This window comes from Heliangelus exortis, chromosome 3 (genome assembly GCF_036169615.1).
Source record: "Heliangelus exortis chromosome 3, bHelExo1.hap1, whole genome shotgun sequence".
NCBI lineage: Eukaryota > Metazoa > Chordata > Aves > Apodiformes > Trochilidae > Heliangelus > Heliangelus exortis.
The window spans coordinates 96,238,405-96,259,507 of record NC_092424.1 but is presented as its reverse complement, the minus strand read 5'-3'; the positions used below and the strand labels follow the sequence as shown (position 1 = coordinate 96,259,507).

At 36.8% G+C, this 21,103-nt stretch overlaps 1 protein-coding gene across 10 annotated transcripts in view; it reads left to right on the top strand.

Annotated features, from left to right (window-relative positions):
• MYT1L (myelin transcription factor 1 like) overlaps positions 1-21,103 on the top strand; it is a 294,590-nt gene that overhangs the window by 146,789 nt on the left and 126,698 nt on the right. For all 10 annotated transcript variants that reach the window (XM_071741820.1, XM_071741819.1, XM_071741817.1 and 7 more), the window contains 3 exons: positions 19,898-19,952; positions 20,135-20,168; positions 20,477-20,539. In XM_071741820.1, coding sequence (XP_071597921.1) covers positions 19,898-19,952; positions 20,135-20,168; positions 20,477-20,539 — 152 coding nt within the window. The remainder of the gene's footprint in view (positions 1-19,897; positions 19,953-20,134; positions 20,169-20,476; positions 20,540-21,103) is intronic.

Sequence of the window (21,103 nt, the reverse complement as noted above, 5' to 3'; positions counted from 1 at the left end):
GTCATAACTGTTTTTTCTTTGGTTCCAGCATTATTTGTAGTGTTGTATTATGTGTGTTTTTTTCTTGTGACAACTGCCTCGTATCAGTTGTTCAGAGATCCAGCACCATGGTATGAGATGGATAGCCTGTTACTTTTCTCTTGTGTTGGGATTCCCACTCATTTCCATGGAAACCTGAAAACCTGGAGGAATAAAGCACAGGAGCTATTGCACTAAGCTACACACTGTGCACCTTGAAAGAGCAGATGTCACCATGGTGCCTCTGAATGACAGTATAGTTATGGTACTGCCTTGGTTTCCAGTCTAAAACCTGTATTAGACTAAAAGAGATAAATGTGTTAAAACACACCTTCTTATATACAAAAATTCATTAACATTTATATAAGGTGCACACATGCACATAAGTGCATGCATAAGTATATAGGTACATGTGCACATATTCACAAACACATACGCAGACATAAATGCAAACACAGACATAAACACAAGTTGCAAACCAAAACATGTTAGAAATAAGGCTATTAAAGTCTAGTAGAAGCCTATAACTTATTTACACGGTAATGGCTGTCACACTAAAGACTTTTCTTAATCAAAAGCAAACTGAAATCCACAACACTGCCCTAGATTGATAATAAAATATATATGAATGTGGCTGACTACACCTTTTAGTGAAATAACCTAAAATATATATATTTCTTCCACAAGTTTCAGAAATTTAACCATTTAAATGTCCTCCTAATCAGCTGCTCCACTACAAATACTGTGATTACAGAAATACATGAGAAATTGGAGGTGAAAAAGGATTTAGAAAATAAAACATGAAGAAACAGATTAGAAGTAGACAGAACTGACCAGGGCAACCATTTTGAATATTACTTTGTGCTTTTTCTTTGCTAATTTTCAAATTCCACTGGTAACCCTGCGTAGCATATGATGATAATGCGTTGATTCTATGGCTTTCTGCAACCTCTGCTGCTAGTTTTTACTTCATCCTTTTGTGCTACAGCAGGAATATCTGACTGCATTTAGAAATTATCTGTCCTGTGGTGATCCATTATTTTTTCAACCACAAAGACACAGGAATTGGGACACTGTTACTGAAGGAATGTGAAAATTTAATTTGGAGATACCCAGAATGATTAGAAGACTGTTCCCTCTTCAGATTGGTTATGCTCCAATTCACAAGATGCATGAGCTCAATAAAGAACAACTGAGATAGCAGTTGCAAAACTGCTATTATATAAAGTATCTATAGATGTCCTCAGTGATTTCAAATAAGTATGAGTAAAATTTCTGAAAATATGGATTAAATGTAGCTTAAGCTTCATATAAATTCCTGTACCTTTAATTTTCTACTGTCTGGCTTTCAGCTCTATGAACTGCCTCAGGAATAGCAAATACAAAGTTCTGAGACTTAGGAGAAATTTCAGATTTGTGACTGCATCCTGTAGCTAGGCAATGTCAGCTAATTCCATAAGGACAATCTCAACTTTGGGGAACTATTAAAAAGAGGAACAGATTTTGTAGGAAGAACCCTCATCTGCAGCTTAAGCATGAAAAAGAGCCTGACAGAGAAATTTTTTGTTAATAATAATAAATGATAGATAATAGATGATTTTCTGAAAAGTGCTATTTGTAGCCTCAGCCATTAAAAAGCTACACTTACAGTTAAAACAATAGTCTTCATAGGTCTTGTGGTTGCAAAAAGAAGATGGATTATTTTAAGATAAAGTGCCGATAACCGGAAAGCTAAACAGACCAATAAAACGTAATGTATTTTAAATCCAGTCCATTCATTTCAAGAGGCTGAAACGTGCTTTCTGAAGGTTTAGCAGTGTCAGTGCTGCTGCTGGAAATTAATGTAAGATTCTAGAGATATTCACTAGTAGACCTGAATCCTCTTTATGGTTCAGGAGTCCTGATTTTGGGCATCTCATAATCTTTGAGCCTTCTCAAATAGTATTACATACAACACCATGAGGTGCCTGTACGCAACAGCACTTCAGTGAGGCATTTTTATTTACTTAAAATTTCAGGGAATATTTTGTAACCTACTTTGATGTATATTTATGCCCAAGATAGTACTTGGAAACTGGGTTAGACACTGAGGACAAAATCCTGCCTCATATAAGTCAGTAGGTTCTCAGTTGGCTTCAACAGACATAGATTGTTGGTTTTAGTTCCCAGACCAATGCAGTAATGGAATTGTCCTTGACTTGATTTTTATGAATGTTAGTCATTTACATCCACATTTCATTATACTCATAACAGGGTATAAATTAAAAACTGAGAAAAAGGAAGAAAGTTCTGGGTAAAAGCTAATAGAAGGTCAAGGTATAACTGTAAGTACTCATCTGTTGACTCAGTTTCTAGAATTGGTGTGATACAGCTTGACTTGTAAATAAGGCAGAGCAGGGAATATTCTGTCTCCAGGACCACCTGGCACAGTACAGATCACTTCTCTACCGTAAAATAAGTAGGATGGTTCTGCCTGAACAGTCTATTGCAAATAGTCTCCTTGCTGTGATTAGTTTTCTGCTTTGACATGGGCCAAAATTATGGTGACTTCATGCTAATAATTTACAAGTATGATAATCCAGTGCTTGTGTTCCTTCCAAAATTTCCATGGAGTTGGGGCCAGTAGTGTTTTTTGAGGGGGGAAAGGAGAGATCTGGATAGATTGCGTACATCTGTATGGATCTCTGCACATAATTCATATGTGTGAGGAAATCCTGGAGCAGCTTAATAGTTCTCCCAAATTGGGGATCACCAAAAATGTTCAGAAAAAGCATTCTGCTATTTTCCTTTATAACAGTTTCTGTTTTGGTTTACTGTTCCAGAGCAGAGTACCAAAGAGAACAAGAAAGCAACCAAATAGTATGCTGCATAGTTGCCTCTCCAGTTGCTGTATTCCTTACCCAGTGTGTCTGTGTATCCTGGGCTTCTATCATTCTCATGTAACAGTTCCTGGATCCTGAGTGTCAAATTTGCTGTTTTTAAAAATCTAAGGTGACAATATCGAATCAGATAAATTTTAAATACATGTGGAAATGTTATGTTCTAGTAAGGCTCTGATTTAACCTCCAGAATCATGGAATCATGAAGGCTAGAAAAGACACCTAAGGTCATCAAGTCCTAACATCAGTATAATAATTCTACTAAATCTAGTGGCTGTTCAAAGTTTTTAGTGTTTTTCTGATCTGCAGTTCCCATTCTGCTGAGAAGGCATAATTAGTGAAGAAGAAGAGAAATCTGTATAGTTTCATGACTTGTTATGAAGATGCAGTTTTTTGCCTTTCTTTCATCTATTATTTTTTCCCTGCAGTTTGAATAAGTATCAACTGCAGGTAAAGAGTAAGACTATATTTTTGAGAAATTTATTTTGTGTTACTTTGTTTTTTGCAACTCTTTTTCTTCACACTGTTTTTATCCTCAAATATCTTCAGGCAGTTAGAATATCAAGCTCCAATGTTTTTATTTAGCCATTCTCCAGCTACATTTTTGCTCTTGTGGCTTTCTTCTCTGTTTTCATGAAAACAGTAGGTTGTTTTCAGTTAAAGTACTTTTTCACTGGTGTTAAGGAGCTGTTAGGCTAAATATCTTTGCTCAGCTTTCAAAACATGAGTGAACATGTACATGGTTTTATTTGTATTACTTTTAGTACTGTAGTGTATCTGGGCTGTAATCACAATCCAGAACTTTATTTTGCCAAATTCTGTATTAACATCTGCCCTGCCCCTGAAGATTTACAGTCTAAACAAATATGTTTCAATTTCTGTGTCAGTGGGACAAGACACAAGTTCAAGGATCTGTGCATTAGGTGGCATTGTAGGCCAGTATGAACTGATACAACAGAGCATGTCCATCAATGACTTTCAGCACATTGACATGGTGTATCTTTGTAATCTATTGGGTAGATAACATATATTTTCAGATACTTTTAATTGATTCATTTGTACATCTACATTCCTGTAGATATACTTAAAACATCTGTGTTTGTGTGCAAGCTTAATTTTACTTCTCTGTGTACATAGTATTGTTACGTGATACCTGAATCATGTATCAGCCCTTAGGGATGTACAGGTCAGAAAAACAATTTTGCATTATACCTTTGTGGCCTTTGTTTAATCATTTTGATAAGTCTTTGAACAAAATTTGATCTTTTTTATTCTGAAGGTCTTGTGTAGACATGCCAGTCACTGGTTAATGCAAAAGATTGTCAAGACTGCATCAAATCACAACGAATAGTAGCATTAAGCCTTTCTGCTGTTGCAAATTTTATAAAGGCAGATTCCTCTCCTGTTTCTTCACTGTTCATTTCCCATAGGTGGAGAGAACAGACAGAACCTTGGACATCCTGTTTCAATGCCTTTGGGATCCAGAAGCCTTTTCTTCATAAAAAGCTTTCCCTGCATTTGCTAAGAAACATTCTCTCACCCAGACAGCATAATAACTGTAATACAAGTATATTGGCCCCTAAGAAATGCTTCTTCAGATCCTAAATTTCATAACAAGGATTTAACATGCAGCTTGGGAAGAAGGCCAGAAAACAGGGAGTCATCTGTACTCTCCCATCCTGACTTTGTCCTGCATCAGATCAACTCGTTCAGAGTGCTTGTAAAATAATGCACATATATATATCTATAAGTCTTAGGATTATCTCTGTTACTCTGGGATGAAAAAGGAGCCCATTTTATACAGAATTCACTTCAGTCCTTTCACCTAGTTGTCAAAACAAAACCTAATGATGCAGTTTCCCATCTTTACAGCATGAATAGAGGAGATAAAATCTTCACACCATTGGTCCTGTGTGGCTGGTAGTATAATAGGAGAGTATGTCACAAAACTGATATTAAAGATGAAGAGACATAGTTTTGAAAGTCTTAGTTTTCATTCTTTTATCCTAATATAAAACATGAACAGAATTAGTCAGATTTTTTGTCTCACTGTTATCTGAATAACTGTATTAACTTCATTCATAAGGCAAATTTTTAACTTATGGCAGAAGATGGGCAGTTCTACCAATATGGTCTTGTTTGACCTCTTTGAATTATTTAACAATATTAGAAACATTTTTTCTAGCACTTACAGCAGCTTCAGACAGCATAAGCTTCTGAAGAAGGAAGTCTCTTGTGCCTTGTTAACAATAAACATATTTTTCAATTTACTTAAAAAAAATCCCTATTTCTAAGAAGAGTATTTACAGGTGCTATGATGTCTCAGTGATGGCACAAAATGAAAGAAACTGGAAAAATGTAATAAATATATATTAAGAAATTAAAATAAAATAACTTTCAGGCTTCCCTTTCATTCCAGTAGTTAAAAGGACATTGTTTATGCCAGCTTAATTGTATTGCAAAACCCATGCAAACACTGAAATTGCTAACTATGCTGGTGATAACAGGCCTGGTTTAATGTAGCACTTGTACAAGCCTTGTATAGGCTGCCAGGTCACCATGAAATAGTTGTCATTACAGTTGCTGTTTACTCTGTTCTAGGAAGATATTTGGAGTTTGGTTCATGTATGAAGCTGCAAATTTCTATCCATTCCTTTTGATTGGCTTTTCCCCCTGTTGTTTTCTTGTTGATTGTTTGGGGTTTTTTTGTTTTCATTTGGTTTGGTTTTTTTACTCCAGAATTTGCTATAAACAAGTCTTGAGCAGCAAATTACCAATGAATATTCATTATTGTTTTCTTGTGGACTCCTTTTTTGTCTTCTGAGCATTGTGTAGTTTAGTTTTAGTGTTAAAAGTATGCAAGTTATTGAACAACTGAAGTAGGTGCTCTTGTTTTATTCAACAGCTGCAGTAATGTGTGATCCTGTTTAATTTATGCTAATGATGTTAACAGTGCCATGACTGATATTTTGCTTGTCTGTCTTACTAATTTATCAACTAATTGTTGCATTTCTAATAGCTATAAGCTATATATAGCTTGCCCTTTGATAAGCATAATGGTTTGCACACTAATAGCAACAAATATTTTTATGCCATGTGGTTCTGAAACAGTACCCTTGCCATCCCCATGATAAGGCAAAACCTAAAACCAGAAATGAGCTTTCATTATTGTGTGTTTGTGAGTGGAAAGGAAGGGATGCTGGTCTGTTACTTAATAACAAGAACAATTATCTATTTTTAAAATGACTAAAAGACTCTTTTTAATATTCTGCTTTCAGTATGAAGACTGCGAATTTACTAAACTGAAAGGCCTACATGAGTTTCTTAGAATTAACATGAAGATATAATTTATGAATGTTTCCTTTTTATTTACCTGAAATACTTTGTGTGGTACATCTACACTAGAGTTAGCATATGTTTAATTTTGTTTAATCAAAACCTTAAGCATCAGTCTCATCTTTTTAATAACACTTTTGTTTTATGTCGTGCCTTGCTCTGTTTTGCTCTGAAATACTTATACTTGTCTTCAAAAATAGTCTGATTCAGTGCTGGTGAAGGAATTACTGTTGTCTACTGTGGATGCTATACTGGATCGGCAAAATTTATCATGAAATTTAGTTATGGTATACTTATACGGATGGTATATATTACAGATGGACCATGTGATGGAGGAGTAACTGGTTGGATGGTTGCACTCAAAGAGTTGTGGCCAGTGGCTTGATGTCCAAGTGGAGACCAGTGATGAGTGGAATTGGTGCTGGGACTGTTTGGTACTGTTTATATCCTTGTCAGCAGCATTGACTTTGAGATTGAGCTCACTCTCAGCAAATTTGCTGATAACAGCAAGCTGTGGGGTGTGATTGATACACTGGAGAGAAGGGATACCATCCAGAGGGACCTTGACAGGCTTGAGATATGGGTCCATGCCAACCTCATGACATTCTAAGTGCAAGGTCTTGCACCTAAGTCAGGGAAATCCCAAGGACAGAGAAAGGACTGAGAGCAGTGTTGAGGAGAATGACTTGGGGATGTTGGTTGATTACAAGCTCAACATGAGTTGTCAGTGTGGACTTGCAGCCCAGAAAGCAAACCTTATTCTGGGCTACATCAAAAGAAGAGTGGCCAGCAGGTCGAGGGAGATGATTCTCCCCATCTGCTCCTCACTTGTGAGACCCCACCTGGAATACTGTGTCCATATTTTGTAGTGCCCAACAAAAGAAATGGATGGAGCTGTTGGAGCAAGTCCAGAGGAGGGCCATGAAGAGGATCAGAAGGTTCCTCCATTTTGAAGACAGGATGAGAAAATTGGGGTTGTTCAGCCTGGAGAAAAGCAGGCTCTGCGGAGACCTTGTAGAATCCTTTCAATACCTAAAGGAGGGACCTTTCACAGGAGCCTGTAGTGATAGGATAAGGGGTAACAGTTTCAAACTGGGAGAGGGTAGATTTAGGTTAGATATTAGGAATAAATTTGTCAGTGTGAGAGTGGTGAGATGCTGGCAGAGGCTGTCCGAGGAAGTTGTGGAAGCCCCTTCCCTGGAAGTGTTAAAGACCAGGTTGGATGGAGCTTTGAGCATCCTGATCTAGTGAGACGTGTTCCTGCCCATGGCAGGGGGGTTGGAACTAGATGATCTTTAAGGTCCCTTCCAACACAAACCATTCTAAAAGTGTGTGAGTCTATGATTGCATTGTGAAGATTTGGGTACTAAAAACCAGATTTTAGAAACTGGTATCATAGTGTTTAAAAACTTACAAATTCCATGTGTTTATGCTGTGGCATGCATACACTGATATCTATTTTTGAATGTGGTGACTTGCTGTTTACCAAAGCCCCTTGTGGGTATTTTAGGTCGTACATACCCATGCGTGTTTCTGAGAGAAAAAGAGAATACATAGAAGTGCTAAATATGTTTAAAAGGCTTGTTCAGAGCTGTTCTATTTTCTCCTTGTATTCAGAAAAAGATATATTTTCATACATTCGCTATTTAAAACTTTGAATCACTACAAGATTAACCAAACAGACTCCTCAATTTAATTACAGCCTCAAATAATGTAGATAATTTCTGGAGGGTAAACCCCAACCCAATTAAAGAAAATGCACAAGATATGCAAACAAGCATTGTCTCTTTGCTTCACAAATCCTATTCCTTTTCAAGGGAAGGCAAGATGAGCCTCCCACTGACTGAAGCAGACATGGAAGTGAAATCTGTCGAGCAAAATGGGACAGTTGAAATCTGTTTTTTTCTCCCCATCGTTTTCCATAATGATCTTTTGGTTTACTGGTCCTCAGAGCTGTTGCTCTTAAAACTCTGCTTCTGGCTGAACTATGGGCACAAGTCAGTGACTTTATGCTTCTGCAGAGCTGTGCACTCTTTTACAAGCAGTTTACCAGGCACAGCTCTGGGAGGCTTTTCTCCTTCAAAAGGCCTCCAGGCCTGACTTGAATATGGGTGATTCAGACTAACAAAGAGGTTGAAACACAGCATGGTTGTGATTACAGTCATTAGGATATTCAAAGCTAAAGCTAAAACTCTAATGTTATGACCACTTTGACCTGAATTTCCATGAATGTGCTTTGGCTTTTTATTATGTGGTCTTATTTCTGTGTATGGTGATAGGTACTATAATACACATTCCTCAATATTGATGTAGGTTATTAAAGTGTCCCACATTTGCTTGTTCTTTATTCTCCTAGGATTTTAATGATAATTTAAAAATCTGTACTGATAATATGTTGTATGAGAGTTGCAGAAAAGACTGGGTTATGGCCCTTCAAATGTAGCTACATTTTAGCTAATAAAATATGTGCTTACAGAAACATACACACAAAATATTGGCGAAATAGAAATACAGAAACTTTGATTAGGTGTGCTGTACCCAAAAGACCATTATGTATATTTATAAGGTCTACCTTATGTAAAGATGCATTTAAGTATTGGTGCTTGTGCAGAGCATAGACTTCTGTGAAATTACTCTTTACTGCTAAATCCTGTGACCTGTCTTTTGGTGCCTATTGCACCTCAGGATTTGCACAGTTGGTGTCAGCACATTACAAGTGTGGATCAAGGGTGGAACTGGGCTATCTTTAAAGTGACTGCTTTGCATGTCTTCCCTAAGCTAGAGAGTTTTAAGCCTAACAATGAAAATATAGAACATTCTGCATTACTTGTGAGTCCCATGGTAATCCATATAATTGATCTCAGAGATCCTTTCCAGAGGATCTCAGAGGTCCTTTCCATCCCAGCGGATTCTGTGATTCTATGTCTTAATTTTAATGCATGTAGTCCTATGTCATCAGAATTTTTAGAAGAGATTTAATGAACTAGATATAAATTTGGTTCAGAATCACGAGGATTATAGGAAATAATCTTCAAGAAATCTCATTTCCCATAGTTCCTAAAGGTTTTAGTTGTTTATCTCCCCACTTGAAAGTAGCATGTTATGCTTCTAATAATCACAATGAAATAATAACTCTCCTACATCCAAAATATTCCTCTGCATTTGTTTTCTGATTATTACCATACATTTTACAGACAGCTTAATCTGTGCTGCTTCTTACTGCTATATAGGCATATATAGACTTATTTTCTCTTCTATTTACTTCATTTCTTATAATTCTTTATTCCTTATAATAAAGGTCTTTAAATCAGTGAATGGTTTCTTAAAATGTCTGCATCTAATGCATGGATGCATGAATCCTTGTTTGAGCCTGTCTATATGACTAAAATAAGAAAATACATGTCTGGTCAGAAGTGCTTATAGATAAGGGGAAAATATCAACAGGACTTCATTATTGAAGTCTTGAGACTTCAATATTGCATGGGCCTGTTGGTGTACACTGGCACTCACCATTTTGACCATTCACAGACCAAGCAGCCTGTTGCAGGACCACACTTGAGGACTGGTTAAAGAAGGATTGGGTGATAGCAGATACTGGTCTGTCTTCACAGCTGCCTGAGAAGGCACAGGCTGGGGGATAGGTCAAGAGATTTAAAATCATATATTATACTTAGCACTTTTTGAACGTGAAGCTAAATATTTTAGAGGCTTATGAAACAACAGGAATTGGGAGGATTGGAGTTGTTCAGCTGTGTTCTGGATCTCTTCTTCCAGATGGAAATTCTAGTTCTACTACAGGTCATGTCCTAAAGCCTACTCACTGAGCATATCTATGGCTCCATAAAGGTGCCATAGACTGTTGAAAGTATATCTTCTCTCTCAACAAAAAAGTGCTATAGGTCCTCTTCTTACTTCTGATTTCCATGCTACTTTCTCATACCCTATATCTATCTAAGAATGCAAAAAAAAAAAAGAGAATAAGAATTTATGTTCAAATGAGCTGTGTGCTCTTTGGGTCCTTTCCACTCTAATATGAAGCCAATGACAAATACTTGAAAGTGCTTTTTGCCTTCCCTCCAGAATAATTCAATGAATCCCAGATGTATATCTTCAAAAAAAGCATATAGAATGACCTTGTGAGTATAGCCAAAATTCTGCTCATTCTGGCCTGCATTTACAGATTTAGCTTCAGCTTGCACTATTACTCTGAAAACATAAGGATCAGATTCCTTCTGTACATTTTAGCAGGAGAACGACTCTTACTCAAAGTTTGAGTATAAGTCCTGAGGATATATTCTCCTATTATTCTGTGAGAAGGACTCTCCTTGATATTAATAAAAGCTTTGTGTGTTCATCACCAGTAGAAGAGGACAAAGGAGTAATTTATATTCTAGTCATCAATTTGCCCATGTGCCTAGTTGGTCACTTTGTAATATGTACCCTCAACTTCTAACTTTTATCTAAGAGGTTCTGGTTGTGTGCTGGTGTTTTCCTAAAGGGAAGATTCAAATATGATAATTTTTTTTTTTTAATTTTGCCATTTTACTCAAAAGGGTAGTGTAAAATATTTGAATTAATTTCAGATGCCCATGCCAAGAAGACACCTGGGCTTATGGGGGAAAGGCTCTGAAAGAACAGGGAAGTTGCTATCCCTCCTGACTGACCATTCCTTAAGGATTCTAGTAGTTTCGTGGAGTAACTTTCTAGCCTGCAGTTTTGTCTTCATTTTCTCTTGTAGATATTATAACCAGAAATAAGTATATTAAATATATTTCAGAGAATCATTCAGGTTACTTGTCAAAACAAAAATCCTGAAAGTTATTCTGCTCTGTTAAGAGCAGTAATAGGCCACATTTAATTGAGAAGATTTAAGTATTAAGAATGCAATTAATTTTTGAGATTAAGCTTGGTAACTCATAATTTATCAGTTAGCTATTGTTAACAATTTAGATTCATTATACCCTACTGGCATTTGGGGGAGAAGAAGATCTACTGGAGCATATTGTCATAGAAGTTGAGTCACTTAAATCCAACTGAAGCCTCAGTAGAATGAGTAAAAAAACTCTGTATGACTCCAGAGATCAAGTTTGTAGAAGTAGTCTCTGGTGTCATATGGAAAGCTGAAGTTTTGTACATTCAGAGAGCAGATTCTCTGCATTCTAATTCCCTGGAATCGTCACCTTATTTTCCCCTTCTACTTGATGACGACATTTCCAAATGAAACTGTACATATGTGGCCATATTTTGGTAAAATAATTTTAAATCTAAACTTATTAAAAATAAAAAAAACACCGTGTCTAAGTCCTGGATCATTTTAGGTTGAGGAGCAATGCAAGAATACATACAGTATTATATTAATGTACTTCTGGAATAGTGCCATAGCTTTGTACTTTAACTACCATGGTAGAGATCACATGTTAAGCATTGATATTTTCAGTTGTTAAAAGGAAATTTAAATTAATTTAGTCCACATTTTCAGTTAACTTGTATTAATATAAATGTTCTGAATAGTCATTCTTCTTAATTTTTTAGAATTGCTTTTTCTTTCTTCTGGGTCATGTTGCATGAGTTCAGATTAACACAGAATGTTACGAGAATTGCACATAACAGTGGGATAGCTCCATAAAGTAAAAATAATAGAAACTTTGTAAAAAATATGTCCTGTACTTTCAGTTTAAATCTAGGATATAATTTTCTTATTTATTTTACACAGTTGTGTTTCCAGTTTTTATTTGTTTGCCTTTTGTTACATAAATATCAGTGGACAGCCATAAAGATGACCAGAGGGCTGGAGCACCTTTTCTATGAAGACAGGCTGAGTGAGTTGGGCTGGTTCAGCCTAGAGAAGAGAAGGCTCTGGGGAGACACTAGATCAGCCTTCCAGTACCTGAGTGGGGCCTACAGGAAACCTGGAGAGAAACTTTTAAAAGACCATTTAGTAACAGGATGAGGGATAATGGTTTAGAACTTGAAGAGGGGAGATTTAGGTTAGATATTAGGAAGAAATTATTTAGTATCAGGAACAAATTATTCAGGAAAGTTGTGGCTGCCCCCTCCCTGCAGGTGTTTAAGACCAAGTTAGATGGGGCCTTGAGCAATCTGGTCTGGTGGGAGGTGTCCCTGCCTGAGGCAGGGTGTTTGGAACTAGATAATCTTTAAGGTCCCTTCCAAACCAGGCTATTCTATGATTATATGATTCTACTATCATTATTAGAAAATTTATTGCAGTTGAAATACAGACACGGTGAAAAATGTATGTTAAAATTTGGATTTGCCTGTTATTTTCTGAGCAGAGCAGTAGAAGGACTGTTTATTTTTTAGCAATGCTACATACAGTAGTGATATAATATGGGATATGCTGCTCACATAAGCTATTTATCATTTTCTGAGACATATTTCTTTGATTATGAGAATGTAGAAGTATTTCAACTATGTGAAATACATTTGATATATTTTGTTTCATTCTTTAAGCTATTGCATTGAAAAAGTGTTCTTTAAATCCTTTCAATTTAACTTCCACACAGAAGAAAAAACTTTTGAACTTATAAATACTCAGCAATCCTTGCCTATTGAAGCAGTGCTGGAACCTTGCGTGTAGAAATTTGAATCTTACTTACATGAGCCATCAATGTGTGCTTATAGCCCAGAAAGCCAACCAGGTCCTGGGCTGCATCAAAAGAAGCAGAGACAGTGATCAAGGGAGGTGATTGTATCCCTCTACTCTGTATTTGTGTGACCTTACCTGGAGTACTGTGTCCAGTCCTGGAGTACTCAGCATAAGAAAGAGATAGAGCTCCTGAAACATGTCCAGAGGAGAGCCACTAAAATGATCAGAGGGCTGGAGCACCTCCCCTGTCAAGACAGGCTAAGAAACTTGAGATTGTTGATCCTGGAGAAGAGGAGGCTCTGAGGTAACCTTACAGCAATCTTCCTATATTTGAGCGGGGCCTACAAGAAAGCTGGGGTAGGGCTTTTTGCATGGATTTGCAGTTAGAGGACAAGGGGAAATGGTTTAAAACTTGCAGATGGGAGATTTATGTTAGACATTAGGAAGAAATTCCTTAATTTGAGAGTGGTGAGACACTGGCACAGGTTGCCCAAGGAAGTTGTAGCTGCTGCCTCCCTGGGGCTGTTCAAGGCCAGGTTGGATGGGGCCTTGAGCAACCTGGTCTAGTGGGAGGTGTCCCTGCCCATACAGGAGGGCTGGAAATAGATGATCTTTAAGGTCCCTTCCAACCCAAACCATTCTGTGATTCTGTGATCATGGCTGACTGAAAATCTGCCTTTATTGAGTAACTTTACAGTCACATGGAGATTATTTGAAACTGCAGACTTTCTATGTAATCAACTTACTGCATTTTCAGGAAATCAGATTTTTTTCCTCTAAATATTTTATCACATTTTAAGTGTATATAATACTACTGATTAGGGAAAAACATGATTTTTAATAATTTTAGCAAAGTACTTGATTGGCAATAATAGTTATGCAGTGGTTGTAATTTTTACCAGTACTTGTGATAGATCTTTAAGGTCATAGAAAATCACCATACTCCTTTATGTAGTATAGACAGTGAATGCTCTGCCTGAGTAAACTGGGCAGTTTTCAAGAGTATTTTAGAACTCAATTTTTGAATTTAAAATAAGTCAGGTAAGGAAAAAATTGGGAACAATTAGTCTGGATCTAAGGCTCTTAGTTCATTCATGGTTTGGTAGATTTCTGTTATATCATGGCTAGAGGGAAACCAGAATAACTCACTAAACAAGTGTTGCCTGAGTTGGAAGTTTTGGAACTTGGGACTGAACCCTGAAGTCTCCATGCCTCTAGGAATCTCTGGAAATTTTAACAAGAATTATCATTTTCAGAACTACCTGCCTGTAAGGGACGAAAATGCTGAACTACATTCCCACAAGGGAACAAAAATTGCCATTTGTCCTGGAAAAGAGCCTAAAGCTCTGGATCCCTCACAGCTGGCAGCCCTGAGGAAGCCCATATGGTAGATATGTGAGGATGTCTAGGGAGAGGGAGAGCAGTGTTGATTGTAAAGTGTTGGGAAGTCGATCTCAGCCAGTTCTATGATGAGGCTCATAGCCTTAGATATAATGTAAAAACCTGAAGTCTCCAACATGGTATGGGGCAAGTTAACAGGAAAATAACTGAGGTCCTGATGAAAACTTGCCCTCTGTTGTTAGAAATTAATGACCAAATCCAAATACCTCAGTGGTTTTCTGGAAAATTAATATTCTTACCGGTTATGCAACTGCAGATAACATTCTGCCCTCCAGGTACAGCAGTGCAGAAGTTGCTCATAATCCTCTGGCTGTCCATACTCTTCACAGTTCTTACCTTGCAGATTATGATCTTTGGTCCACATTCTTTGTGGACCATTCATTTCAAGCATGGTCCACATTCTTTGTGGCAGAGGACCTTGGGGTTGGCATGTTCTTCAAATGAGTCAAATCTGCCAAACCACTCCAAACAGTATGTGTAACTGAACAACATAGTTTATCACTCCATTAATTTCTGTGTTATCTGCATCTATTAGTAGCATATAACCTTCCAGAGTACTGGTGAAGATACTGAGTATTATAGGGCTAAAACATGTGGGCTTATAGTAGGGTTTACTTTTCACAATTATTTTTGTAAAGAAAATAATATTTATCCAAAATATTCTTTTTTTCTGGAGAAATATTTGTAAAGTGTTATAAGTATTCTGATTTTATGAGTGCTTATTTTGTTGCCTGAATGTTCACCAGGAGGAAAATGAAGGAGGGTGGTGAGACACTGCAACAAGTTGCCCAGGGAACTTGTAGCTGCCCCCTCCCTGGGGCTGCTCAAGGCCAGGTTGGATGGGGCATTGGGCAATCTGGTCTGGGGGAAAGTGACGCTGCTCATGGCAGTGGGTTTGGAACTAGATGATCTTTAAGGTCCTTTCCAACCCAATTATGTGATTCTATGAAAATGTTTCAAAAATGTCTGAGTATATGATATCCTACTGCAGAATTTATCAAAGAGCAGTTTCAAGTGGTTTTGACTACAAAATTTTCCATGATACAATTTTGACTGGTGCTAATAACCTCCTCATCTTGTATCCCATATCAGTTTTTGTATCGTGTTACTAAGGAATTACTATCGTGTAACATCAGGAATACTAGCTTAGAGAGCCACCCCATCCTCTCAGCATTCAGCAAAGATTAATTTGAACTGTTACAATTTTTTTCAGGAGGGTTTTTTTTTGGGGGGTTTAGTTCTCCATCATTTCCTGGTTGTTCCAGGACTGATATGTGTCAACAGCAATGTCTTGGAGAAACATCAGGCTTTGTTAATGTCGAGGGGTAGATGTTGTCTAGGACTATGATTTTAGTATAAGAAATAGCTGCTTGTTTTACTTCAATTTCTTTTCTTAATTATTATTAATTCTAGCTAATAATTACCTCCAAATAATAAATGTTACTTTCTTACAAATGTTTTTAAGTAATTTCTTATTATTGACATATTTCCCATTGAGCATTTGTTTTTTACTGACTGGTTTTTTATTTAGTGAGAGTTTATATTTACTAGTAAACTGCTCTACATGTGTATACTTGCATATAAACTAGTTTTTTAATCCTCATGAGCTAAGGGCTGTTTTTTTCAGGTTTGGAATGTTATTACCTTTCTCTTTTTCTTTTAATTTTTAAAATTTTATTAATTAATTAATTTATTTATTAATGAAACATTGATATGTTTATTCATTTTTTAAAATGAAGTATTTTTCAGCTGTTCCTAATTCATATTAATACTATGGTAAAAGGTTTTTTTATAATAATTTTGGCTCATATTTATTTGCAACAGTTATATACTGACAATTTTAAAGCACCTTGTGTTTGTGTGTGCACATCAGTATTTATTATTAGCATCTTAATTACCTGCACAAAGGGTTTTTTTTTCTTTCTTTCTTCTTTTTTTTTTTTTTTTCTTTTTTTTTCTTCTTTACCCAGAAGAGACAGATTAGTATAGTCTCCTTCAGCTGGTTAAATGGTTTCTGGCTGGTTAAATAACTTCTTACATAAGAAACTTATCAGATATCATTTTTAGAAAGTTCAAGGATACTCCTGTGGCAATAGCACTGGTCAGCCGTTCCAAATCCTTCACCATAACAGAGATTTTTTTCCTTTTCATTTTTTGCCATGTTAAAGAAACTATTTCATGTCCTATTTGGTTATCATCAATATAACTTCAAGTGTAACAGACCTTCTCTTATACCTTATCTTGTGATTTATTATTTAGAGCACTTATCTGTAACTTTTCAGGGTCTTGTTTATCTAAATGTTCAATAATATTAATTCACATAACTCTGCATTTTGTCATACAGAGTTGTTAGTTATGACTTAATTTCTACTTTACTTTCTACGAAGACCTTTTTATTTCTTTTCAGAATTAAGAACTTACACCTCTCAATTTCTATGTCTACAGCTACTCTTTGTGACCAGGTCATTAATTTCTTGTCTTTCTACTACTGATGCCCTGCTCTTTGCTATTATGCACAATCTTTTAGCTGTCTCCTTTTTAAAAACTGACTCCAGCCAGCCTGTCCTGGATGTTCACACATTCTTTTCTGGAACAAGAGACTCAGTGTTCTGCAGACTACAGTGCAGATGTCATGAATAAAGTAGGACTACTGAGGTGAACTCATTGTGAGTCACTCAAGTCCACATTTCCTTTTTCTGCCTATGAAAATGGTGAGGAAGTCTGGTTTTGTGTGAGATTAATGGTGATGGAAATGCCAAAGGACAAGTCTGGTGACTGATATCATAAGTTGGCAGATGACCATCCTTTCACAGAACCAATGTGCACCTCATGTAGAATTTAATTAATTTGATTTCTCCCAGCATCCAATATCTAATGTATGGGGTAATGAAGACTAAAAGTTTGACATCATGAAGCCTTGAAGATCTGGGAGTGAGGATGTAAATAAAGTCAAGGCAAAATTCCACTGACTAAACATAAGCACCTACCATAATTTGTTGTGTCACAGAACATCTAAGACACCTGTTGGCATAGCACAGGACATCTAGGTCACAGAGAAAGGCAGGGGTAGATCTCTGCCTTTCTGATGAAGCAGCAGTCTATGTAGGATACACAACGGAATTTAGAATAACACTGCAGGCCTGCAGCTTTTAAAATATTTTCTCACTTCTTTGACCTACATCTCGATCTGGATTGCATGGATCCTGTAGGGGCTTTTTCACTTAGTGATTTCTTCTTTGACTGTCTGTGTATTTAAAAGTGTACTCACAGCACTGTTGAATTGAAGTGCTTACTTTGGTTTACAAAAACAGGCAAATCTGTTTTGTAGTTTGCCCCTTCTAAATTTACACAGGCTACCATAACAACTGGGGCAGAATTTCCATGTTAAAAATATAATAGTTATTTCAGCAGATTTTTCAGTGGTGACAAATGAGGCTAGATATTTTTCAAACTTTAAAAAAAATATACTGGGTTGAAGATAAGTAACTGCACTTCTAGTCGCCTGTCAACTGCTCACAAATTGCAGAAGTTACAGAATAACAAACTGCTCTACTTTCTTATTAGTAAAGTGAAAATTATATAATTATCTAGTGGAAAAATTTTATATTCCAGAAATGGTATTCTGTACTTTGATATGGCAACTTCAAAAACTTAAAATGCATATCAAATCATAGGAGCTGAGAAGCTGGGCAGGGTGCGAACTCAAGGTGTAGGATAGATGCTGTGGATGGGTTAAAGTTTAATGTTCATTTTAGATACTTGTAGTAAGTATCTACAGATGTGCCAAGTATCTTATGCTGTAGTCAATGGAGAGATAGACAGTATCAGGTGCCTAGAGACTGATTCTGTCCACTCTGAATTTACACCTAATAGCTGATCAGAGGAATTGTTCCTCGGGGTCTGGTGGCTTTGTTAGCTAAGCATAAGTTTTGTTGCCTAACCATAGGCATCTGGTGCCATTTCTGATTGACAGAGCATATCTGAAATATGTACACAGGGCTGGCATATGTAACAGATAATCTACCTGTACAGTCTGTCTCTTTCTGGTCTGACAACTGAAGGACTGATGGGGTACCTGACAGTATCTCAAATAGCACCATCGGTTGAAGATGATGGAGGCTTATACTCCTGTTTATGAATACAGCTATATGTGTGTGTCTTAATTTAAAAATTAAATCCTCTCATAGTGATGCAAAGGTCCCCATCAGAAGACTGCATTGAAGCCCCCTAATAGAGGCTGTTGCGGTATTAGCTTTTGGGATACGTTTATTTTAGACAATCAACCCTTTAGCATGGAGTAAATCAAACTGCCAGGAACCGTATGATGACTACCATGAAGCAGAACTGCATAAGAAGCATAGAGCCTTGTAGCTCTTTCTTTCCACCAGAGACCTGTGATTCATAATTTTTATTGTCCTGGCTCTTTCCTCCTACTGTAATGAGTTGAGGGAGCTCTGTAAAAGCACGCTTTGATTTCTTCCTAGTTACTTCCCATATAATTTGTGTTAGTGTACTGACCAAAGAAAGCTAGGTGATTAAAGGGTTAACTGCAGGTCTCTTGGACCTCATTTCAAGCTTTTGCACGATATGTGACATTCTTACCACATATCAGTCCAAGGATATTGCTCTAAGCCAGTGATTGATTTTTTTTCTGGGAGCTCTAGAGCCTCATGGTTGATTTCTACTCTTCCTGACCTTTACAATATCATCTCTATGTATGAGCAACTGCAGACCCATTTTGTGATCCCATTCTTCCATATCCAAAAGAGCTGATGGTACACATACCAAATCTATTTCCCTGACGCAGTCTCTGAACACACAGTTCAGTGCAATCTGTTTGTGTTCCACAAAATTGTAAAGTCCAGGATTTTGCCTATGAAAGTCTGGTGACAAAACTACACCAAAGATCAGAAGAAACCATGTGGCCCTATGGAAACTACTACAGACCAGTGTTTATGGTACTTTCCAAGGCTTAATCTACAGCCCTGTCCCTGTGTGGTAAATATTTAAGATTGCTGTCTAATTATGGTTGCATAGAAAGCTACATCTGATGGGTGTGCTGTTTATAAAATGAAGGCAAAGATTTAGCCATATGTAGCAAGCGAGCTCATTCCTGAAAATTTAAAACCACATCTAAACAATGAAATACACTGGCAAAGGTCTTAATGCCATATTAAATAACATAAAATCTTTAAGGTTCTAATGATGGTTCTTTAACTCCTTTTCATTAATTATTTGTTCCTCTATTTCCCACTGCAAAGCATTTGTTTAGAAAGCGGCCTGCGGTGCATGACCCCTTGACTTTTGTTTTAAATTGTATAGAAATCTATTGAATCTTTGTTTCAAGTTATATGGGAGTAATCAGGGGTTTATGTCAGAAATATCCCTTAGAAAAAGGAACCAGCACTTAGTTGCACACAATTGGCTATGAAAGCAGGGCATGCAAATCGACTGATTAAAGCAGAAATTACCACATTTTCTGTTTCTAAATAAACATAAAGATCCTAAAAATCCCCTGCAAGGTGGGCTTTCCCTTACAGGATAAAATGGAATTAAAATAGTGTCAATAAATTATGTGAGAGACTCTATCAGTCTGTGCATTGATAGTCTGTGCATGCAGGATAAGAACATTGACTGCCTGCTAATCTATTCCCAGATGGAGGTGGATGCAGACGAGAAGCGCCATCGCACACGCTCCAAAGGTGTTCGAGGTACGTCTCTTGCTTCAGTAAATCACTCAAGGCCCCCGCTCAGGGTGACCTTCATCCTCCAGAATCTCTTTGCACGATTCATTCTGACCCTTGCTTTTACACAACCTTTCTGGTAATTTTCTGTAGAAGAGGGGTACTTGTAATAGATGATAAATTTTTATATATTTTCCATTTCTCTGCAGTTCCCGTGGAACCAGCCATACAGGAGCTGTTCAGGTTAGTGCTCTGAGTGTAAAATGTATCCCCATTAGCAATTTAGAAAATTCATGCCTTTTAATGGGTATAATGCACTTTCAAGTTCATTGGTGGTTTGCTCATGCCCTGCTGCACTGATGAAATTAATTCCCTCAAGACTTGCTAATAAAAAGCATCCCCTCTTTTTTTTTTTTTTCCCCCCTTCATTTATTTGATTTCTCTTTCTGTCTCCGTTGCCCTCCACCTCTGTAATAGTATGGCCTGCTTTTGGTATAATCTTTCTGCAGCACACCAGCACCTATATAATTAAATCTCTCTCTTTTTTGCAGCTGTCCCACGCCTGGCTGTGATGGCAGTGGTCATGTTAGTGGCAAATATGCAAGGCACAGAAGGTAATATCTGTAATTTTTCATAATTTAGTGAAGAGATTTGGTAAACAAATTAGCTGGCGTGACCTTGATAAATCAAACAATGATAAAAATTAGCAATTATATGTTCTAGAGACCATTCAGATTCCCCTTTTTTTCCTTTTTTAAATATAAGTCACATTTTTGCTGAGGCAACTTCTTATTATCAATCTTCTCTTGATTTTTGCATATGGTTTGCTCACTCATGTGATGCAAATTAAAATTTGGCCCTATTAGCATGTAGCCAGTGTGACTTCTGTCATTTAATGTTTTTTACAAATGAAAAACATGCTTCTGAACAATTTTATTTTGATGACCAGGTTAGATTCAAAGGTCACAGCCTAAGACAAAGTGATAATAAGTGATAGACAGTGTGATAATGAGACTTCAGAGTTCAAATGTTATATTATAGTTATAAATACCTTTACTTCAGTTTCTAGAGCATGAATTGTGGAGGCACCTTCTTTAAAACAATGTTTTTAGCTGTTTATTGTTAATAATATATATAGAGGGCGTATGTTACATGTACTGCACGTGCTTCAAAATAAT